We start from the raw sequence: 23,649 nt of genomic DNA on the forward strand, positions 1-23,649 counted from the left end.
AGTAAACTTATCGGATAAGCATGTATCTATCTTCACTATTTTTCTTAAATGAATAAAGATAGACACATATTTACCTGATAGATAAGTTTATCAAAAAGTTGGAACAAGCGGTCCATAATGCTATTAATGTGACATTGTAATTATTACGAACAAAATTCTTTTAATATTGTGGAAGTAAAATTTATTAAATATATATATCATTGTTATAATTATTTATAATTTAAAAAGTGCCCATAATTCAATTGAATATTGATTGAATATTGATAAACAAAATTCGTACGTGAAAACTTTGAACATTGATATCAGAGATGTGATACTTGAAGAGAAGATTATTGGAGTAAAATATGTGCACAACAAGATAGAGAGACTACCATTTTCCCCTACCATGTATGCCGTCAATGACTGGACTGTTGCAGCGCTATCGTTAGTCGTACGTTCTACGTGGTACAAGACGGACGCACAATGTGGAAGAGCACGACCGTGATTTTCATTCTTGCTTGCGGCGTAGCTCTTTTATTCCGGTAAATTCTAATCATAAAATTATCTCTCACGTCAAACCAAAAGATTTACAGAATAAAACATTTTGATTGATGAAATTGTGTTTCTTGCATCGAAATTAGATCGAATAGATAATTTACTTACAATCAGTGTAACTTAATCATAACAATTTAATATCGTAGGTCTAGTCCTATTAATAGGCCCAACTTGCCTGAGACATTCTGGGGGCCGGAAAAAAACAAGGGAGCCTCGAAGGAAGTACGACCTTTCGTTATTAAAGTACCAAAATCGGTAAGTTAACGATAAATGAATGCTATTTATTTTTCAAGACAAGTGATATGCTTTCAAGGTTGCATTGTACACCTTCAACCGATCTGTTATGTAAGCTATCATTATGATGTTACAAACAAAAATGTGATTTATCTGGTTATAAATGCTAATTTTAGTATTGCGCAATGAATAACTGCAACTAATGCGTATAAAGTAGTTGCTATATAGTCCAATCTCATAACACGATACTGTGTTAAACGATATTATTATTTTACCGATATTAGTAATCATAGTTTTTATTCGCAGTTATTCATAAAAAGCTATAAATAACATCAATAAATTATTTTTTAACCAATGTTATCAGAACTGTTCGTAGTCACTTGAAATAGACAGCATATCATTAAATATACTTTAACGAAAATGTTAAATTTTGAATATATAAATCTATTCTTTTATAATAGTCATTGAATAATTTAATAGATAATGAGATAGATAATAACATACAAAAGTCATGGGAGAAAAAATTATATTTCAATACTAGAGAAAAATCACGAATATGGGCATACTACTTTATTTTGAAATAATATTTCTTAAATAAAAGATAATGATAACATTTTAAAAACATAAATGTATACTAGAATTCTTCTATCAGATGGTATAACAGTTGTTATAATATTGTTTCACATTTTGTAATAATTAATGTTTCCACAACATGATAAAAAATAAACGTTTGTAAAATCGGTCCTTAAAACTGGCATAGTAGGCTACATTTCCTTTTTCTCTTCTTTTAACATAAATCATTTGTATAAAATATTTACAAATTAACGTACATGAGGATTCCAGAAGCCTTTCACTTCCATGTCAAACATTTTTTGTCAATTATACTAATACGTTATGCTGTTCCGTAAGATGCAACATGTAGTGCGATTATATATAAAGATGAGATTAGGTTAAATTCATTATTAGATATTATTTAGACACAAAGATATGAATGTATGAATTATCTTTATTTCTTTAATCATCTAACCAGATTATGATTTTATTAAAACAATGTTTTGTTTCCAAGAAGGAGTTGCTGCTCTGTGCCAGTATTTAAGTGACCTTCCTCTATATATATTTTTAGATTTTTAAAATAACTATAAAGTACATGAAACATGTCTAAAACATTTCATCAAGTATGTACCTGTGTAAACTTAAAACAAAATATTCATATAAATTCAATAAAATTTTCACTTAAAAATCTCCAAAAAATACACAACAAAATAAGCAATTTAGCAAATTTTAATTTGAAGGAATTGATCGTAAACGAGAAAAAGGATATATTCTGAAACTGTAATTTGAAATCATCAATAAATCTTTCGTAGAAAAATTGAAAGAGTGAACGAGGAACGCGCAATTATTCTCAACTAAAATGCAATTTCTTGAATAAGGTAATTGATGACCTAAATGAACGGCTGACAAAAAGAAGAGAGCTGGTGGAACCATTAGAAGATACTGCATGGACTTACGGCATTAGTACAACGTACTTGAAAGATGTTCTTGAATATTGGGCCACGAAGTATAATTGGTCTGAACGGGAAGCGTTGCTCAATAAGTATCCTCAATTCATGACCAATATACAAGGTAATAAATCTTTTTGTCAATCGCGGTCTCTTCAAAGAGTTACGTAATTATTTTACGATAGTTGGGAAAGACTTGCGCAGAAAACAGGTGGCAGCATCGCGTTCATTAAGTATCTTTTTTTAATTTTTTTCTTTTCTCGACACTCGTTTTCCTTTTGTCTATTATTAACGGAAAATAATAAATACCGGTCCAGATAACTTGACCGCGGTCCAGACTGTAAAAGTCCCGTTAGGGTATGTTAAACTGACCAGCCGGTTTTGTAGAGCATTAAGAACAGAAACGGAAGAAAACACATTTTACGTCAGAATACAAAAATGCAAATACTATCATACAAATTGATCTTTAACTTCGTGCAGAAGAAACAATCGCTTGCCATTTAATGTGTTTATGTATTAATAAAATTTTATTCGCGAGAAGCTAATTGAATAAATTAAATAAATTAATGTCTACAGGTCTGGACATACATTTTTATCACGTGAAGCCTCATATCCCGCCGGAACGTAAAAACATAAAGGTTTTTCCATTATTGATGGTTCACGGCTGGCCAGGATCCATAGTGGAATTCCAGAAAATTATTCCCATGTTAACGACACCACGTCCCGACAGAGACTTTGTGTTTGAAGTAATCGTACCTTCACTTCCGGGATATGGATTCTCGCAAGCGGCCGTACAGGCCAGGATTGGCCACACCGCAGGTGAAGTTTACAGAAAAAGTCTTATTTAAATAGCGTGTTGTACGTTGTAGCAAGATTATATTTCATGCATCCAAGACAATTAAAGAGAGCGAAAAGAAAGAATATGCTAACGCAACAAATATTTACGTAAATACTGCAATTTGTTTTGTTTGTTACTCTTTCAGATAGCTGTTATATTCAAAAACCTCATGCTGCGACTCGGTTTTAACAAATTTTACGCCCAAGGCGGAGACTGGGGCTCACAAGTTGTTACGGATATATCAAGTCTTTTTCCAGACAAGTACGTACCATTAATGACTTGCTTAATAATACAATGAGATTTGACGTACATAAAATATGAGGTAAATAAGCAACGATTGTTTCTTTTCAGTCTTCTTGGCACTCATATGAATATGTGTGCAATTATGGGTACGTCCAGTACAGTGTGGACTTTGATCGGTTCGATTTTTCCTTCACTCGTTGTCGACAAAGAACATGCCGATAGAATGTATCCTTTGGGACATCACATGAGTCGACTGCTTGAGGAAACTGGATACATGCATATACAAGCTAGTAAACCAGATACTATAGGTATTTATATAAGAGAGAAAAGATTTTTAAAAGAAAATCTTTTAGTAGGAATCTCTGTTTACGTACTATTAATTTCTTCAAGCATCAAATTAACTTGAATTATGTAAAGTTAAATGTAAAATTAGAATAATGCAGTGATATGCTAATTTATGTATTTAAAATGTTTAAGATAATATGCGAGATAAGCTTATCTGTTAAGTAAAGAAAAATAAAAGTAATTGAAAAATACTTTTAAAGGAACCGCTGTGGCAGCCTCGCCAGTCGCATTAGCAGCATATATTTTGGAAAAGTTTAGCACATGGACAAATCCAGACTATAGATTCCGTCCGGATGGCGGTCTCCTTGAGAAATACACTTTAGATGAGCTCCTGGATAATCTTATGGTTTATTGGGTTACCAATTCTCTGCCTACGAGTGTACGACTTTATGCCGAGAATTTCGGCTCGGCTCACATGGAAAGCAAGATAGACCAGTGTGTTTCTTTTTTAAATTGCAATTCTCACTTTTATAAGAATTTTCTGCGTTTAAAAGAAAACAACAGTTTTTCTTTGTTTTATTTTCAACAATATATGTTTTCAGATTGCCTGTTAATGTGCCATCAGCGTGTGCGATATTTCCTCACGAGATATTTTATCAGCCAGAAAGTCTTCTTCGTGAGAAATATACTAATCTGATACAATTTAATTATTTACCGCGCGGAGGTCACTTTGCTGCGTTTGAAGAACCGGCTCTCTTAGCGGATGATGTCTTCAAGTTTGTGTTCACGGTTGAAGATACCAAGAAAAAAAATAATGCCAAAAACATGCCAAACGCGGAGAAGAAAATAAAAGAGCCTACAAAAATTTGAACGAATATTTAGCCGTGCTATTTTATCTAATAATAAAATGTGAAGCAATAGATACTAGATTTTACATTAAAAACAATGCTGTTTTGTAAAATATTAAAATTTTTTAAATAAAATTATTATTTTTCTAATACTTTGTTCTTTATTCGGTGCTATTTTTGCGAGATACAATTATGTGTTTAAATTTTTATTTTCAAAATTATTAATCTCTTTTAATCTATTAAGAGATAACACTTACTAAGTGCAAAATTTCTTCGTTTTATTATTCATTTATCAAAGTTCACAATAATATTTTTCCCATCTACTTAGCAATCAAACCGCGTTTATTAAGTAAAAATGTTGATCTCTGTATGTTTAATACATTGCGAAATACGTGCATATTTTATCGTTGTGTCATAACTGTCTTTTAGCTTTATGATAAACAGTTACAATAATAAGCGATTCATTACATTAATATTAATGATTATGCAAATACATATATTTGTGATAATAAAAGCTTTACTAATATCCGTTTTAGTGATATATCCGTTTTAATTTAGTATTTTTATACTTGACATATCGCAAACAATGACGAATTATACATATATGACATCGAAACCTGTAAGACTTGATTTAATCCCTTGAAATTGTATAGATAATATTTAATCTTTTCCCGAGATCTTTCTAAAGAATATGCTCCTCTCTGTAAATATGTTCCTTCGTATCGTGACTCTTGGAAATTGAGGCTTTCCGATCCATTCACAGACGACCGGACGGCTCTCGACAGGCGGCAGGCAACAAAGGACCCCATAAGAACTCTGTAGAAGGGGCAGCGACAGACCCTCTCCAAACCCCAAACGTGACGCATGATGCGTGCAAGTGCGAGGAAAACGAATTGTATGTATTGGACAGTTGTGTGACACTCGCAGGGGCTTTAATCACGGTTAGCTTACTTTTCGGTGCTACCGATAGTGACGAATATCGTATTTTATGATTAAAAGCTGTTTCAGTGAGTCACGTTAAATTTATATTGAACATTTCGTGTTGCCATCGCATATAAATAAAAAAAAATACTTTTGTATGTGTCTGTGTGCCTAATTCTGTACGTATTAAAATTAATTAAAGCTTAACTAGTGCTCCGTTTTTTTTTTCCAAAACCTATGGAATCACGGTCCATTCTTTAAAACGGCAAAAGGTGATATATTGCTTTTACTATATATATATTTTTTAAATAAAATACAAAGACGAATGCACTGGTCTTCTATTTCTGATGACAGCGTATCATTTTCATGCATACGGGCCGGTTCTTCCAACTTCTTGGTAAACTTACTCATCACTAAATACACACATATTTATCTGATAGGTAAATTTACCAAGAAGTTTACCAAAATTAATTGTAGTTTATTTCAAAATTTAGTTTTAATTTCGTCGCTGAAAAATTTTTCGTGACTCACCAGAAATCGGTTCGAGATTAACCAATGGATCGCGTTCTACACTTTGGAAAGTCCTGTATTATGTATCTAAGATTGTAATGTCTAAGAGAAAACAGATCGATTAATCGGGAAACGATTCTTCAATGTGAAAGTATCAATGTACCGACATTATGGTCCGAATAAATATTTGTTGAAATAATTGAAATAGTCGAAATAACTTGGGCATGTTTGCCTACGACTCGAGAAAAATCATTAGCCTCCTACTAGGCAAGCGTATAGAATGAAGGAAGAGTTCGAAAGAAAAAAGGATGTCATATTTGTACAATAGATAGTTTTACAAGGGTTGTTCCCGGAGGGGTCAGGCAAAAGACCATTAAACGAAAGTCGTCAGTTGGTCGCCGATTGTCGACGCGTGGACTACGGTCGGAGAACTTGATCCGCGCGTTACTTAATAAAAACTCGCTTCCTCCGCTTGTGCTGCAATTTGTCATTTGCTGTATACGACATTCTTACGTAATTCACCAGTACAATTAAAGGGATCGATATCACCGACGGGATATTTCATTTCGCCCGATCGAAAATCGCTCGCGAGGGCAATATACGTTACGTATCGTCCGCGGTTACGTGTGGTTTCTTTCTTTGTCAGCGCGAGGGGCACTCGGTTTTACCGCGTGTGGGCTGCGCGCGGCGACAAATTCCAGCCGACGACGGCGTGGGACGATCGGCTTTGAAACAAGAGGGAACCGCGCCGACCACGTGACGGGCACAAAGTGCAAGACGCCGGCGCGGTGTAATCATTTCGTTCCGGCGATATGACAGGCGGGAGGATGGGAGCAGAAGGAGACCCAACGACAATAATCGTCTACGCGGATGTTTACACGCAGGAAACTCCGAGCACGTCGGAGCATGAGCTCAGGTGAGTGTGCGACGTACCGCGTGCGTGTGTGCGTGCGTGCGTGCGCTACGAATAGGCAGATGCGCGTGTGTGCGTGCGCAAAAACGTGCGTGATGTTACGCGTTCGTTACGTCGAGGTTACGCCGAGCTACCCGAGTATTCCCCGATGTTGGCCGAAACGTCATTAGCTCCGTGTTATCATTTGCCGAGAAAAAGAGGTAAATGAACTGGTCGGCGGGAGAGACGACGTGGCGAGGCATATGTAAGAATTTAACCTCCCGGTTAAACCAAGGATTTAAAAAATACAACTGTTTAACGTCCCCGGATAGCACAGGGAGTTCAAAGAGAATTGTATATCAATTGTATGTCACCAATTATGAATTCTTCTTGAGATTTATAAAATTTTTATAAAAATAATTCTTTTTGCATCTCAAAGATTGATATACAATTCTTTTTGAACTCTCTGTGCTTGCTGGGGGGTCTCTTCTTTTATTTCACATGCCTCGGCAGGAATGTAAATTGGCAGGATGCGACAAAGACGGAAATTGCATCTTACCACCGATGATTAAACCTTCCTCTTCTCTTCCGTTTCTCCTTAGAGATAATCGAGAGAGAGAGAGAGAGAGAGAGAGAGAGAGAGAGAGAGAAAATATTCGATTGGAATAAGAAGATGAAAGGAAACATCTCGGAAAGTAAAAGAAGTCAATAAAAATACGATTTTCCTGGATTCTTCGAGCTGTTCCTCTTTTTCACGGGTATGCGCGAGAGAGAATTCGTAATTTTTTTTAGCGAGCGTCCGCGAAAAAACTTGGCTTCTCGGTTCCAAAGGTCTAACGGGGCACAATGCGTATATACAAAAGTTTTCTGTTACGGTCTGTTTGACATTCGTGGTACGATTCGCACATGGGCCGGCGGGCGGCGCCGTGCAACGTGTGGTGTGCCACGCCGCGGTACACGCCTTAAAACATTAAATATTCTCTCTCCTTTTGTATGCGGTATCTCGTCCTCGGCGGGCGGCTTCAAGTGCCGCCGGGGTAGTGTTGTGTGTCTTCTCGGGCACTTTGCGTAACACGACACGTGCTAACTCGGCGGCCGAATGCGCAAATTTCCCGAGAGACTAATGCTTGCGTTAGCGCAAATGAATCTCTCTCTCTCTCTCTCTCTTTCTCGCATGAGTGCAAAATAACGCGAGAAATTGATTTCGGCGGTTTTATTTTACGTCCGCGACGCGGACCAACGAATACAGTTGTCAGGATCGCGCGTTTAAACGACAACGCGGCGATTCGCCGCACGGCCGAAAGCCACGGCGGGAAAATTTTCTGCACGCGAACGCGAGCGCTAATAAATAGCGGCTATTACAATTTGTACGGGATATATTCCTCGGGAGACGTGCGGGTTGGCACGGGAGTTCCAATTTTTTTATCCTCGCACGCTTCTCCCGCTTGCTTGAGAACCGGTTCCATATCGACCACGTTTACATGCGCGTCTCTCAAAAAGGAGGCGCGACGTGAGCCGAGAAAGGAGCGTGAGGTACCTTTCGACGAAGCGCAAACACTTTATTTGATATTCGGCAGTGAGAGGAAAGGTCATGGAGAAATCCGACCGCGGTACGGGCGAAGGGAACGAATAACTGAAGACCTGGCTGATAAAATTGCAACAATCTTTGCTATTAAATGACACACTGTTGCGTATGCTCGATATGTTACGTGTACGGCACGTGAGTCTTTGTCATTAATTATCTGCCCGAGATTATTTTTCACATAATATGTAATTCTCACGCTATATTTACGAGCTAAATTAAGATCGCGGAAGATCTTACATGATGGTAGGGTTAAATACTCGCTATACGTCAATAAAAGCGTATATACTTAAACAGATGTCTCTTGTCCGCTGCAAACACTGTCAGTTGCATTCCAAAGTATAGTGCATCGCAATTTGATTGCCGTTAAAGATTACGTATAATATGTTTTCCGACAAGTACAAGAGGTCGCGCGTTTATATTAAGCAAAAAGAGGCCGGAATGAAAGGCGAGAAAAAAAACCCCGTTTGGGAAATCAAGAAGAATAAGAACCCCTTTGAGTAAGTTTGTTACGCATGTTTGCCCGCTCGAATCCACTTTTTTAATCGCAGTGCTTTTAATCGTTTAACACTCGTTAAATCACGGTTTATCTCGTTTAATGCAATTAGTTTCGAATATTTTGCAACTCGCGTTGCGTACATCTCAAGAGGTGTTTACGCAAAAAAGATTAAACCCTAGCGGGAGCAAACCGCAAGACAGATTTTATCCAACGATTCTATCTAAAGCGACCAGTTCGCCTTGACCGTGACTATAATTATATACGTGCCAACCTTTTTTGGCGAAATTGTAAAAGCACGACAATCTAATCAAAATGTCACGCGTCTTGATAAATATATTTGTTTCGAAATGCATTTTTTTTCTACACAACACTTATCGCAAGATTTATTTAAGTCTTCGCATTATCCAAAGATAGTAATGCTCGCTGGCAAAAGAGAAATCACTTAATTTATATGTTGAGATATACTCGAAAGCTAATAGTATATAGTTTAGTATCATGGTTCGGTGTATTGATGTATCATAAAAAATACTCTAATCAACTTAAAAAAAAAATGTTTTTATTAATAAAAATGTACTCGCTGTTCATGTTTATTATTAATAAAATTGCTGCTTGATAAATAAAATTCTTATAATGTTTCATATTTTTAAGAATTTTTCATATTTTAATTTTATGAAGATTTCTGAAACCTTAAACTTCAGAAAAATTTTACTCGGATATAAAAAATCGTAGAAATCTTAAGAATATTTTCAAAATTCACAGATTCTAGAAAGAATTCTATATAGAAAAGACGTAAATTTGTTTTCTCAACACTATTGAAAAATGTTTTAATTCGTAAAAAAATCAAGTTTAACGAGTTATAAAATTATTTTAAAAAATTCTGAAAATTACCTATGGAACTCTAAGAAACACTTAATATTTCGGAGCAGAAGTAGCAGAAAAAAAATTCCGACCGATCAAAAACCTCTCTGCTCTGGCATACTTTTCTAACCTTCGGTTGGCAGTAGTTAATCATAAAAATTGATTCAATCTGCTCGCCAGGCACGAAAGTGAGATCAAGGATACCACGCGAATAGTTGTGCAGTGCAAACATGGTACCAGCAATTAAGAGTACACTACTCATAAATTATTAACCAAGAGCAATAATTAGATATAATGCAATTCTATTTCTCCGACTTGTATACGCATCGTCGGCACGCAAAACTTCAATCAAAGTCGCCAGTGATATTATTTCTCTGAAATTACCATAATTTGTTTACCGCAACGACGCTGGCATGCGACCGTTTGGTTGGGTCGCTTTCGCGAAGTTAATTAGCGCACCAGCATCGTATTCAACGCGTTAAATCCACGCCAGACGTCACCGCTCGATCCTCTCCCGTATCCTTCACCGTCTCTACGTCATAAGGTGTGTTACGCATGTTCATATACGCGTTGCATGCCCGTACGGTTACGAGGCACCGTGTGACACATCGTCTATACCGTGAAGCTGAATTTGTCTCTGTTTTTAGTCGGTAGGCAGTTGCGGTCGGCCGTGGTCGTTATCGCGGGGATTGCGTGCAGTTTTCACGTGGTTTTCTGGCCTCGCGCCGCGGGAGCGGGAGATCGCGGAGGATCCATGCATCGTCGTCGTCGTCGTCGTCGCGATGACGGGGCATTGAATACTCGACGCGCGTTAACGAGGCGTGAAGCTAACGAGACGAATGTTTGTTAGACGCGTAGTGTGCGGTACGCATCTCCACGGTGCAATTTTCAACTGTGCCTCATCGACCGCGTAAAGCATGTTCGGAAACGTGTTAGGTCGCAAGTCGCGCGGTCATCATGGCAGATCGAAAAAGGAGGCCAACGCCAAGAAGCATCACGTCCAAAACTGGACGGACTCGAGGCAAAAGCGGCAAGAGGCTAACTTATTTGCGTAAGTCCGATCTTTATCAATATAGCGCTCCGAGTCTTTACGGTAATACGACAATTGCGTTTCTTCGTTATTTCGCAATCCGTTTCGCGAAAAACGCGGACTTTATTGTTATTTCAGTGACTCCGGTTCTCTCTCCGCGGTGTGTGCGTAAAAAGTCAAGGGCAAAATTTACCCAACGTCATTCGTCGCGTTTCCATTGTCATCGCGAATCGACCGTCGAGGGCCGTGTTAGATGCTTTCGCGTTTCTCAACGATGTTACACCGTCGTCGCCTCGATGAATTTTAATTCGCGCGGCAGCTTCCAGAGTCCCTTGTCCTGCGTGACGTGCGCGCGCGCGCGCACGCGCGCACACACACGTGCGCGCACGTATCTCCCGCGTGAGCGCGAGAGAGAAACGAGACCGTGAGATCGCGAGATGCCTTCGCTTGGCGGTCGTGCAGTTTTGATCGTATCCGTCATCGATCGCGTCGATCGCGACCGTACCAACGGCAACCTCCTTAGTAGCGGACGCTCGCGTTACCGCCGACGCGGCGTAAAACCGGCACGATGCGCTTTAAAAACCCGCTGTGGCAACATGGAAGCTACGAGTAAGTAAAGTCGAAAGGGAGAAAAGAATGCGCGCGGTGTGAATGGGTTGTAGGTTAAGCTGCCCTTCACCCATCCGGTAATCCCATCACGTGCTCGCCCGGTTGAATTCTTTCGGTGGCTCGCAGGAATGGCTCGCACTGGCGCCGGCAACTAAAAATCCGGTATTAATAATTCTACAATCGCGTGCCGCCTAATCGTATTGTCCGTTCGACTTATTATTCCGGAAAAGGCTGCGTCTGCTGCCTGTCTTACTGATGATTTGTAGAGACTTTATTATATAATTTCCATTCTTGTGACCGAACGTCTTTAATTAAACTAATTAACTGAATGCCAGCCCTTTTAAATTTATCCTATTTTGTGCTATTTGTAACAATTGAGAATTTCATTACCTTTCACATTACTTACACTGTGATTGCATATATTAAATAAATTGTTATGAAAAATAAATATTAAAAATGTCACTTTTAATTACGCAAGGTATTTAAATTATTTAGCGAATACACGATAAAATAATTACTCGGAGCAAGGAACAATTAGATCGACAGATTACTATAACAATTTCCTTTGAATTCCGTGCTTCGATCAATACCGTACAAAGGTTGGTATGTGTAAATACTCCGTGAGAGGAATCGTAAATCTGATCTGTGTGGTCGAATTGATTTCACAACTTTATTAGCAAGAACCTTCTCTATTTCGGGGAATCGCCTACTTTCTCTCCACTTTTTTTTTTATTCGCCGCGACTGTGAGTTTATAAAATATGTAATAATTATAACAAACAAATATAGAAATGAATTGATAAAATCTCTTACTTAAATTTACTAATTACAATTTTTTTTACATAAATCTACTTTTAATTAAAATAGCAATAATTTTCAATTCTGAAATGTAATAATTGACTTATAATTTTTTAATATTTTATCCAATTTGTTTTTCTCTAATAATATACAACATTAACTTTTCTATTTTGCATTCAATACTGGATTATTATACTCGTCTTCCTTTCTACTGTTACTTCTCGAATGCTGCCTGTTAAATAAATACAAAATAATACGTTTTTTTAACTCTTACAGCAATAAAAAAAACGGTGCTTTATCTTTACGAATAAGGCTATCTCGCTTTGCATCACTTTTTCATTTACTTAAAAAAAAAACTCTAAAAATTTATGAACATACTTTCAAGTTCTTAGAACAAACGTCTGTCCTAGATTTAAAAAATTTTTGATTTACAAATTTAATTACCTTTGAAATTTCGAACAATTTTCGTGGATAGAAAAAAATCGAAATAGAAATAGATAAAAATAGATAATATTCATGTTTGTATGGTAAGAGTTAATTGATACCCGATGCAAAATGCAAATTAATGTCAGAAACGTGTTTTAATTGATTTTTAATTTCGCAAGTTAGGAATGAAATTTTAGAACGGATCTCTGTCAATTTTTTTCTGAAATTTAATCGCCTCTGATATTTTATCACGTGAAACCTTCGTACCCGGTACGGCACTGCTGTGCAACACGTGTAAAGATCGACCAAGGGTGGGATAATATTCTCAGGGTTCAGGTCGGACAGTTTCACGACGACCGTTGACGGTGCACGGTTGCAGCACTCGTTTTGTAGCACCGGTATGCGTTTCGCACAGTCAGCATTTTGATTCAAACGTACGAGCCAATGTTCGATCTCAGTTATTTCAATGTGAACTAGTGACATAACAATTATTAGAAATAGTTTACACGCATACTAAACAAAAAAATGGTTATGTGTAACATAACACACGTATGGATTCAACTTATTATTTTAATTTATTATTCATTTTTTATTGATTTAATTTATTACCTGATAATAAATTAAATCAATAAATAAACCGATTAACTTTTATCATTTTAATTACCAGAGAAAAATATTTTAATTACCAGACGACAAATAGCAGGCTACAAAAAAAATTAATCTGCAACTATAGACGGGATTAATCAAAACTAGTTTGACAAACTTGAATCCTATTGTTAAAAATAATAGAGAACTGTGCTTGTGTAATATTGTGTTGCTGGAATTGATTACAGTGATGGTTATATGCATTTCGTCATGAATATGCTGCACGCATAGTATAATGTATCGGTTCTCGATGTATACGATACATCTATTCCAAAAGCATTCTAGCTAGTAACGTTCGTATTTTGCTCATCCAAATTTTCCATTCGTCTCTAGGTCGAGTCTTGATTACCAGTTTCTTAATTCAATTCACGCGATTTTTGTCAGTAGAGCTGTAATTATATGCGCGTCACACGCTACTGACTATCACCTTGACTTTGCTGGCCGATCTTTTTCCAAGAGTGTATTCGTACACTAATAAAACCAGGGACGTCCTGAGAGAAAGAAAGACCGTATCGTAAATTTTTATAAACTTACATCATCGTCGTTCGCTGTTGATTATGGTAAAATAGTCACGCGATATTTATCCGAGCACCTTCAACGATTAAAAATAACATTATGAATTATTACTGCATAATTTTCAACGTTATTTGTATTTGTTTTGTGTACTAGTATCAGTTTGTCTAATTATTTCACGAATATAATTGCAATTCAAAAGATACGAAATTATACGAAAAAAATTGCGGTCTTACATATGCTTTCCACCAATCACGACGCAGAAAAATCTGGCATATAATTTCATTTTCATTCACGCATAAAGAGACGAAGGTTACGCAGTGACTTCGCGAAATACCTTTTGTATTGACGTGAAATATTTCAGCTGCTTCGTAGAACAGCTGCAGTTTTCTCTTTAAGTCTGACCTAGACGAATACAATTGGCTGGGAGGACTGCAGACTCCTGGGGGAGGGACCCCTGACATTGTACAGCTAAAGCTTATCGTTTTACAATACCCCGTAGAATTTTCTCGTATTTTCCTAAACCAAATATTTTGTCTACGTCTATTCTACCTTTTGAAGGAAATTAAAAATTTTCTGGCACAATCGGTCTTTTAAAAAATTAAAAATTGTACTTGTTATTTTTTTTGTAACTGTATGAAATTGTATTGATAAAAACATTACGCAAGCAAATAATGTATTTTAACGAGATCTTTAATACTCATTTTACAAAGAGGACAAAATATTTAAAAAAAGACGGCTCTTATTAATTTTTTAAATACTTTTTTAAGAGAAAGGACGGATTCTCGAGATAAATAATTGTCGAAAAACAATTACGTTTACTTGCTAATCAAATTTTGATCGGTGATAAGATATACAACATAAATCTTGATGTTAACGTTCACATTATCTTTTATTAACTGACAGAATGTCGACAGTATTCAGTCCATTAACGCACTCCACGTGCTTGAGACTTGATCAATTGGGACGTAATCAGCGCGAGTGATGTACCAGATGCGACACAGATCATACACGTAATCGTAATAAGCCTTTTACGACGAAAGATTTCAACATAGGATGTTTGCACAAAAAACGTGCATATCAACGAGCGTATATTTAGACGTGGAACTGCGAGCATACGTTTGATAGATGTCGGGATGTTCTTCTACAGAAAGAAAGAGAAGTCAATTTCTCCTGCAGTTGCTTTGTATGTTTAGAACCAGTGAGAATGAGAAAGGCGATTAGATTAGATGGGCTAGATAAAAGTTACATCATGCTGACTGCGACTGCGTAGGAATATATAATGGGAGTATAGTGTTTCAAATACAAAGTGCTGCGGTAAAATTACAGACATTTCACGTGACGAAAAATTGGACTTGCGAAATATGTTGAAGCAAGTGTCATTTTATTCCACCCTAACCGCGGAGGAAAGGACTCGAGCGCACCCTTGCAAGAAGACTAGGTGGTAGGTTCTTTTCCCAAGGATCCTGGAAATTGTAATCTCTTTCCCCGAATCGTAATCACCAGAAAGGACATTCTTTCTTTATCTATTGTCTATAGCCAACGGAACATCTACATCTACATGGCCATATTTCAAATGAAAAACATATTCTCTAAGAAACTAACATGTTAAATGTTTCTAACACATTAAATGTTTTTAATAATTGAAAGTTTTGGTGCATATAATAATCTAATATTTCTATCATGTTATCTTTTTCTAGTTCTAAGAATTAGAGAAAATAGTAAAATAGATACAATTCGTTTTTCTGGAACTTTAGAAAATTAAATTAGTATTGAGTTAATATTTGCAAGACACTTCTTCCCAATTCTTGGTAAAATGGATTAGACCGTATTGAAAATATATCTCGTTTGTTTCAGCGTGATTATGTCCTCTAGCGATCCGTCATCTCCGACACAGGCATCGATATCTACAACGAGTTTTGATGTGCTGGACGACGCAAGATTGGAAAAGATTAATGTAACTCCTGTAACGTCACAACCGACAAAATCTGCGATCGTGAACACCGATGCGATAGAGGAAGCAGTGCCGATCGTGACGACACTGCCCGTGCCAGAATTGGAACCGAAAATCGAGAAGAACGGTATCGAGGTGAAAACGAAGAAATCCAACGAGTCGAACGACGAGTGTCTAATCAATTGCATTTATGTTACACAACAGTGCTGCGACTGCACGATAGTTTGAGATCATTCCCCCCCAATGTCCTTAGCTAGATAATGCCGAAGAAGCAGCACCTCGCGACTGCTCTGATCAATTTTGGAGGAGTCTTTTTCCAATATATAAAATTTAGGATCTGACATCTGTAATAAGTACTGCGTTCTGTTAGAACACTTGTGATACATGAGAAGTATATAATAGAAAGATTCTATGGCGTGTAGAAAATTTTGTAAATGTGTACGAATGCATGTGTGTGTGTGTTGCCCGTATAATTATATATATACACATAATTTTTGATACTGTCGCATATTTAATCGAGCATTGACTATACGATTAAAGGCGATTGATAAGAAGCACATGGTAACTAATTAATTTATATGTTTAGAGTGTACTTTTCAGCTGAGAAAGTTGTACTTGCAATCTATACAAATATTCACTGCCATTAATTACGTGGTGAAAATCGCGTCGAGAGATATCGTAAAAGTCAATTATTAGTCTATAAGCATTTCCTCGCAATATTGTTATAGAGCAAGTTATTTTTACTATACCATTATGTGTCTTCCCAACAATTTGACATTAACGTTAATGTCAATGATACGCAATTGACAGTATTAACCGCGACGATCGTTCAAACGTTTATATCTATTCGTAATTTTGTAATTTATGAACTAAGAGAACAGATTTGTCATCACAAGCATAGATACATTTTCTATTTGAAAATGAAAGCAATATAAATACTATTAAATTCCGACATAAAGATGCGTTTGTTATAAACGAAGAGTAATTTGACAAATTTTTCTTTAATGTGTTAGAACAAGTAGTAGCATTTCTATAGCGCAACTGATGATTAAATAGAATTTTCCATCTTATAATCTATTTATTTATTTCTGTTATTTGATAATGTATACCAGTATGTTGTGATTACTCTAAATATTGCTATATACGGATAAAATTATTAAAAAGACAACTTAGAGATGATTTAAATATTTTTTGTTCGGTGTTTTTTGTATTTTATTATATTCCGATGTCATTCCAATGTCAAAATTCCGAATTTAATCATTGCCATTCCAATGGTATAGGACTCATATAAACATTCTCTCAAATATATTTCATATTTATATAAATATTAATATTATGCAAGTATTTATATTTTTTGATAATAATCGGAGACTGCAAGTATTTATTGTGTAATTTATTAAAATTTATTCATAGATGAGGACTAGATTAGTTTTGTAATATTACAACGTACGAATTTAATGTGAAGGTGTAAGACTAAATAATAATATTCATTTTTTTTATGTATTGTAAATACATCTCTCCTAAAAGAGAGTAACGTTGCACAAAATTAAAATTGCAAAACTAAAATTTCAAAAAATAGATAAGTACAGTAGGTGCTAAGATTCTTATAATTAAAAGTTAACAGTTACATTCTCAAAAGTGATATTTGAGCATCTAAAATAGTAATAGTATCTAATCAACATTTTAGGTAGGTTCGATACTTTGGTAGGCGCAGCTAATGTTGCATATTTGTTTATTATTTGAAGTCGTATTTGGCCAATGATAAAGCAACTTATTTTGCAGTTATTTATAATCTTTAAAGTCAATTTCTACAATTTTATATTTCCCCTATTTAATTATTTTCTTCTGAACTAAACTAACTTCTTTTTTACTTTGATTTTACTACTTACATGATTGGATATTTATAACGTAAGAAAATGAATATAAAAGACATTTCGCATATATCATTACAAAAAAAAAATAAACATTTTAAATGACCTTAGAGCAGTAGAAATTGACTGTATCATTCCATAAATTAATGATTTCTTTTAAAAAGAATATTTTACAATTAATCTCACAATTTAAACAAAATGTGAGTGTTCAGAAAATTCCATTAAAGAAACACGATAAAAAAAGTTGGACATTTAAAAAATAATTTTATAAAAGTGCAAAAAAAATCTGGACTCACTGTATACACAATTTTGCTTCTACTGCGCTACGATTCGTATATCGGTAACGGATGACCTTCCGAATTGAACACCCACCTATCCAAATCTATCAATTGCCTAGTGTCGTCAAATAACAAGTACAAGTATTTTAAAGTTTCGGCGAACCAGAAACTTTCCGTCATATCTTGCTGACGAGTGTGTTGAATATTCCGGACGTTACCGATACTCGTGTAGCCACCTTCGACTTTGGTATAATTTTCAAAACCCTGCCGAGAGAGTCGCGTTTTATATTAGATACATGTATGATGAAATACAGGAAGAGAAGGACAACACTCACCTGAAATATCTGCCAACCCCAATCCTGATACGTTTTATTCCCCGTAAAATACCACATGTAAAATAAACTTTCAATGAACTCGGGCCTTAGTAAATTATGAGCGTCATTCGTTTTAACATACATATCCATTTGATTTTCACCCTCCATTTTCTATAGAACCACAAAACGATAGTTATTTTTTTTCATTGACGCCATTGTAAATGGTAGAATCAATTTTTCGAACTCACTTGTATATTAAAATAAGTAATTTCAGGTGCGAGGAACGTTGGCTGGATCGCGTACGTTTGATAACAAGTCTTAACAAGTTCTTCCGCAAGAGCATTGTGCTCCTGCGGCAATCCATGATGCACGCCTAACGCTAAAGTACCTCCTAAATAACACGTCAGATGATCCTACGAATATAAATTTGCACATTCACAAATTCGCGTGATATACTGATTTTAAACTACTTTGTATCTTGAGCTATTTACCATTTTCGGTTTAATTTCTTTATTCGCACCGACCAATTCAGCGATGAAAAGATATTTATTAACCGCGGTACGCTTAACGAGATGCTTCTGCGTGCCAGCAATGCCATACAAGTAATCATCGCGCAGACTAAAAATATATCAAGATACAGACCTCGTTAAAAGCTTGATCTACACGATTGTAGTTTCAATAACAAAATATACTAACTAGTCTATAGTTTTTCCAGTTTGTAACCATTGTTTCAATAAGTATTCGTAGTAACTATCACCGCGAGCACCTAACGTAATCGTAGCGTACTCTCGAAATTGCCCAGTATTAGCATTAATAAAGATTGGAACTAAACCATCATATTTCTCTAATTTATGTACATGTTCGGATACTCTTGCCGCTGCAGTCTGAAAATTTACTCACGTAATGTTAAATACCCGCTACAGATTATAGGCTTGTTTTTAGTAGCTGTACTGTTGTACTGGTACAATAAGTTAGAATGAGAAAAAATATATTTGTCTCATTCTAACTTATTGCACCAGTGCAGCAGTGTAGCAACGAAGAACAGGCCTTATGTCACCAATGTGATCTGTTCTGGTTCTAAGATTACCTCAAACTTAGATTGCCCCGTACTACGACTAAGATCACGAAACTCTAACTGAATAGAAGTAACTTCACTCGTGCTACTGTCAGGACCCCATTTTGGACTGTGAGCACTTCTAGTGCCAAGATTCACGTCGGAATATGGAACACCTGATCTAGTGGAAAATGCTGGCATCATACGATCACCTAAATCCATCTTGAACATTGCGAATAAATTGACAAATATTTAGATTCAAATTTTTAGAGACTAACTGAAATTATAACAGACCTGGTATACTTACAGCCTTATTTAAAAAGAGTATATCACCAGAGAGATGATACGCTGCTAATAAACCACCTAATACCCTAATTGTAACTTCAAATAAATTAACATCTCTATTCATTGTAAACACTAAATTATCTTCCACCCATTTCCTCGCTCTCGAATATTCTGAAACATTGTATAAAAAGAAGACTTTTATTTTCTACCCCTCTAATAATAAGGTCGGATATTTTACAGTTCAATTTGCGTACGCACCATCATATATTCCCATTATATATAAAGTATCCAATGAATCAACTATAGTAAGGCCCAAGCCAAACCACTCGTGATATCTCTTTGATATCGGTTTGACATTATCGTGACCCCACGCATACTTTTTATACCCATTCCAGGAATGCTTAAACGCCGCTACAACAGCTTCTTGCCTACTATTTTGCGGGCCTAAAAGCGTCCAAGCATTACAACTTATGCCTACTGCCACAATCTCTAATCTAACTATACTTATTATCCATTATATGATTATTTGATAAATTATAATCTACCACTAAATCTCAGGATGTTTGGCTTTGGTTGTGGCGGTTCACCAATTTGATCATCATCAACTTGATTGATTTCTGGTTGAAACTCGGGTTCTTCAATTACTTCACCAGGCCCAGCACCCTGTTCTTCATTATCTACAACAACTTCGTCTACTGCCTGCGAAATAAAAGGAAATTTGATGACCTTTATCTCTCAGAATCAAGAGGTCTCGTCGAGATGCAGTGTACCTTCTCATACTTGGCAGTTTCTTGTGCACCTTCTACATTACTATAATCTACCTCATTGTCAGAGGTACCAGCTTTGGTTTCGCTAGGCAGGAGATAAAATATTACAAGTAGAACTGTGATTATCGCAAAGTATAGGATATTTCTCTGAAATCTGGACAACTGGTTCCATTGCTGAAAGCAGAGAGATAGAGACCGTGGAACCGAATGAGAGACACTGTACGGCAGCCAGTAAATCAGTCGTGACTCAAAGTAATGATACGTTCGCGACATTTATCGTCGACAGTAATACGTACCCTCCATAAACTCCGTGAGGTGCCCCGTGCAAACGACCCGCTCTCATGAATATTTAAACTAATGTAATCTGATTTACCCGAGTCTCTTGGCGAGAACATATTTTTGCATGTAGGTTAACTCGTTCCGGCGCGCGTGGAATTCGATCGTGTTGCCAGAACACTCGAAGTACGACGCTGCGATGAATTAGCCCAACATGCGGAGGTCTTCATTTATACGATTTGCGCAAGTATACGTTCAACGTTTTTACATTTTCATTCAATTCATATTATTATTGCTTTGTTAACGTGTACCCTGCACATGAAGCAGATGGCGTTCACGTGCTCTGCGCTCTGCGTGCTGCGTGCTCTCACGTACGCACTCCGGTTTGCATTTGTGTATGCTGAAGATGAGATTTTCCTTTTCTACGTGTCGGTAGCCATCGGTAGCAGTGAATGATCATTGAGTAAACGCCGGTTTGTATGAAAAGTCGTCGTAAAATAAACGAAGTAGCAAACACGCGATGATTGGCTGGTAAGAGAGCTCATTGTTTCAACAAAAGGACTTAAAAATGACCACAATGTGTCTCGCGAACATATCCGGTGTGCCGGATAAACATTGGCAGCCACCCTTCGTTAGCTTTGAGACCACGTAAGTACTTCCTAACATAAAACTCGCTCCCTTCGTATCTGATTGTAGCTAATCAATTCTGATCCTTAGGATGGGCGAAATAACTCTCGAGCTGTACTGGAAACATGCCCCTATCACCTGTAGAAACTTTGCCGAGCTCACGCGACGTGGATATTACAATGGCACCAAGTTTCACAGAGTCATCCGTGACTTTATGATTCAAGGTAACGCATTAGAATAAGGTTGTGACGATGACAAAGGTTTTATATCATCTCATTTTCCCAATGGTTTCATGTCTTTTTAGGTGGCGATCCCACTGGGACAGGCAAAGGTGGGATGTCCATATATGGCGAGTGTTTTGACGACGAGATACATGACGATTTAAAACATACAGGTAATTTTTTTACTGATAATCGAGTAATGTTGCTTTTGCTTTAACTGCAAGTACTTTAGACTTACGTGTTATATTAAAACTTATATAGGAGCTGGAATATTATCAATGGCAAATTCTGGACCGGATACAAATGGATCACAGTTTTTCATAACGCTTGCACCTACTCAATGGCTTGATGGAAAACATAGTATATTCGGTAAATTATAGCAAATTAGCTGCACCTATTTATAATCTAAATAATTGTAACTGTTCATGTAACTGTAAAATATTTTTATTCTTTTTTTTATGTAATAGGTAGAGTTCATTCTGGCATGGCAATAGTGAAGAGGATTGGATTAGTCGAGACAGACAAGAATGATCGCCCAGTGGACGATGTTAAAATCGTAAAAGGTTCTGTGAAGAATTCATAATTTATTAAAGTAAATTTTTATAATTTTTAGAATAAGTATATTTTAAAATAAATATATGAAATAAATATCTTTCTTGTACATCTGTGTTTTCTCGATTACCTAATCTATGATAAAGATAGAGTACTATCATTATGATTATTTATTATAAAATATAGAAATTTGTATTTGTTGTAACTTGCAATCTCCGACGATTTTTGTTATCATTAATTTATATAAATTCATATAATTATTTAAAAAATAATTAATATCAAATATTCTCCAGGAATTATTTTATATATGTTTTAATTACAGTATGTAAAAAAATAACATTACAATCATTTCTTACATTTTTCAGAGAATGTATTTTTAATATTCTAAGATCAGTTGCTAGATATCTGATAAAATTTTGCGAAACGTGTCAATTCCCGATCTTTGTTTATTGAGAAATATACAAAATAGAATCAAAATTTGGAATAAAATATAAAATCAGAATAAGTTCTCAAAGTGAAAAGATTATGGTTGTGCCATCTAATGGTTTCTAACTCAAGTTTACGATACGAATCGGCGCAAAAAAGGTTATAGTGTCGCCATCTCTGTGGCAGCTTCTACAGCTTTGTCGATAATGCAATAAAAAGCACTTACCATTCCCCGTTGACGGTCCCGCATCGATGTCGTCCACTAGTGTCGCCACAATTGTTGACCACCATCACTTGTCGTTGGCGAATCCGAAGAGAAAGATCCAGCGGAGCATTCGCTCCTGCACACACTTAAAACACCATAATAAATGAATCACACACTATATGTCTTGTTGTTATCACTTTTGTTCTTTTGCTGAGTCAAAGAGAGGACGATTTTCGCGCGCGCAAAAGCACCCTCTGACCCCTCAAGAAACACGGAGCAGGCAGGTCCGATCGTTCAAGTTTATGACGGAGTTACGGTCGCCCGATCCCGAGTATAAACTATCGGGGGCAACCTCGGGACACGAGACGCGAACGCGTCGCGACGCTTCACTTGGCACTCTCGACGGCGATTAAATCCCTCGAGTCGCCATGACGCGTAAACGACACTTACACACCGCGTACCCGCCGACGACGCCGCGAGACACCGCGTCACCTTGATCACCTTCGCGGTTGCTCGGCTGCTCTACGAATGTGCTCGCGAACACGGGACGTTACTTCTCGCTTCGTGTCCCGACGACGCGTCGTTTCCGACGTTTACTCCGACGACGGCGGCCAGACGGTCGCTAAAACTACCGTGGCTACGGAGACCGAGTGGACGACTGCTTCCGGGGTCCAACCGCCGTGTGTCGACGCTACGCTTTCGATTGGCCGGATTTGAAATGTTTGAGACTCTCCGTGTGACACGGGCCAATCAGAGCGGCCGGTCCGCGATCGTGTCGTAGCGAGTCTACCTTCCAAGAATTCTGTAGTAAAATGAGTGTCTAAATGTGATATTTAGATGGATATACGATCGCCAAGTTCGAAATATCGACATGTCGATAACGAAATTGGCCGTTACACCCTGAGCTTTCATGTCGAGAGCAAATTCTTGAAGGAATTAGACATTTCTAGAGAATTTCCAATACTTTACTTGGAAATATTCTTCGCGATATAAATGATATAGCTAATCGCGAATGAAATGTATATTGGAATTGAGACGTGATATGGCTAGATGACGA

At 36.8% G+C, this 23,649-nt stretch overlaps 4 protein-coding genes across 6 annotated transcripts; 3 read left to right on the forward strand and 1 right to left on the reverse strand.

Moving 5' to 3' along the window:
• Positions 1 to 401: 401 nt before the first annotated feature.
• Positions 402 to 4,629, forward strand: LOC105832597 (juvenile hormone epoxide hydrolase 1). The gene is given in 9 exon segments (XM_036288265.1): positions 402 to 521; positions 681 to 789; positions 2,199 to 2,391; positions 2,844 to 3,061; positions 3,063 to 3,086; positions 3,251 to 3,366; positions 3,457 to 3,656; positions 3,894 to 4,128; positions 4,236 to 4,629. Coding segments are annotated over 9 exon segments (1,422 nt in total). The 5' UTR covers positions 402 to 462; the 3' UTR covers positions 4,504 to 4,629.
• Positions 4,630 to 6,709: 2,080 nt separating this feature from the next.
• Positions 6,710 to 16,901, forward strand: LOC105832595. 3 transcript variants are annotated; one of them, XM_012673694.3, is made up of 2 exons: positions 6,710 to 6,828; positions 15,620 to 16,901. In XM_012673694.3, the coding sequence occupies exons 1-2, from the start codon at positions 6,725 to 6,727 to the stop codon at positions 15,942 to 15,944; spliced, it is 429 nt and encodes a 142-aa protein (XP_012529148.1). In that variant the 5' UTR covers positions 6,710 to 6,724; the 3' UTR covers positions 15,945 to 16,901. The 3 variants fall into 3 exon arrangements, with proteins under 3 accessions (XP_012529148.1, XP_012529146.1, XP_036144174.1); XM_012673692.3 differs by lacking the exon at positions 6,710 to 6,828 and adding an exon at positions 10,417 to 10,794; XM_036288281.1 differs by lacking the exon at positions 6,710 to 6,828 and adding an exon at positions 14,464 to 15,206.
• A 199-nt stretch (positions 16,902 to 17,100) lies between these two features.
• Positions 17,101 to 20,875, reverse strand: LOC105832593 (endoplasmic reticulum mannosyl-oligosaccharide 1,2-alpha-mannosidase). The gene is made up of 11 exons (XM_012673689.3): positions 20,582 to 20,875; positions 20,289 to 20,459; positions 20,064 to 20,217; positions 19,777 to 19,962; positions 19,541 to 19,689; positions 19,267 to 19,455; positions 18,876 to 19,063; positions 18,671 to 18,797; positions 18,428 to 18,592; positions 18,201 to 18,350; positions 17,101 to 18,129 (listed from the first exon to the last, which is right to left on the reverse strand). The coding sequence occupies exons 1-11, from the start codon at positions 20,678 to 20,680 to the stop codon at positions 17,911 to 17,913; spliced, it is 1,797 nt and encodes a 598-aa protein (XP_012529143.1). The 5' UTR covers positions 20,681 to 20,875; the 3' UTR covers positions 17,101 to 17,910.
• Positions 20,876 to 20,957: 82 nt separating this feature from the next.
• Positions 20,958 to 22,040, forward strand: LOC105832594 (peptidyl-prolyl cis-trans isomerase-like 1). Its single transcript, XM_012673690.3, has 5 exons — positions 20,958 to 21,209; positions 21,279 to 21,412; positions 21,493 to 21,582; positions 21,671 to 21,778; positions 21,877 to 22,040. Exons 1-5 carry the CDS (start codon positions 21,130 to 21,132, stop codon positions 21,990 to 21,992), a joined length of 528 nt encoding a protein of 175 aa, XP_012529144.1. The 5' UTR covers positions 20,958 to 21,129; the 3' UTR covers positions 21,993 to 22,040.
• The last annotated feature ends 1,609 nt before the right edge of the window (positions 22,041 to 23,649 follow it).

The sequence above is a fragment of the Monomorium pharaonis genome, chromosome 6 (genome assembly GCF_013373865.1).
Source record: "Monomorium pharaonis isolate MP-MQ-018 chromosome 6, ASM1337386v2, whole genome shotgun sequence".
NCBI classification, from domain to species: domain Eukaryota; kingdom Metazoa; phylum Arthropoda; class Insecta; order Hymenoptera; family Formicidae; genus Monomorium; species Monomorium pharaonis.

Bases quoted from the DNA above. Each gene is read 5' to 3' on its own strand.
- LOC105832593 (XM_012673689.3), bottom strand. From the start codon at position 20,680: ATGTTCTCGCCAAGAGACTCGGGTAAATCAGATTACATTAGTTTAAAT. The intron at 19,456-19,540 runs GTAAGTATACCA...GCAATGTTCAAG, and splicing joins TACTCTTTTTAAATAAGGCT to ATGGATTTAGGTGATCGTAT. The intron at 18,351-18,427 runs GTGAGTTCGAAA...GTGGTTCTATAG, and splicing joins TTACTTATTTTAATATACAA to AAAATGGAGGGTGAAAATCA.
- LOC105832594 (XM_012673690.3), top strand. From the start codon at position 21,130: ATGACCACAATGTGTCTCGCGAACATATCCGGTGTGCCGGATAAACAT. The intron at 21,583-21,670 runs GTAATTTTTTTA...AAACTTATATAG, and splicing joins TGACGATTTAAAACATACAG to GAGCTGGAATATTATCAATG. The intron at 21,779-21,876 runs GTAAATTATAGC...TTTATGTAATAG, and splicing joins TGGAAAACATAGTATATTCG to GTAGAGTTCATTCTGGCATG.
- LOC105832595 (XM_012673692.3), top strand. From the start codon at position 10,661: ATGTTCGGAAACGTGTTAGGTCGCAAGTCGCGCGGTCATCATGGCAGA. The intron at 10,795-15,619 runs GTAAGTCCGATC...CGTTTGTTTCAG, and splicing joins CAAGAGGCTAACTTATTTGC to CGTGATTATGTCCTCTAGCG.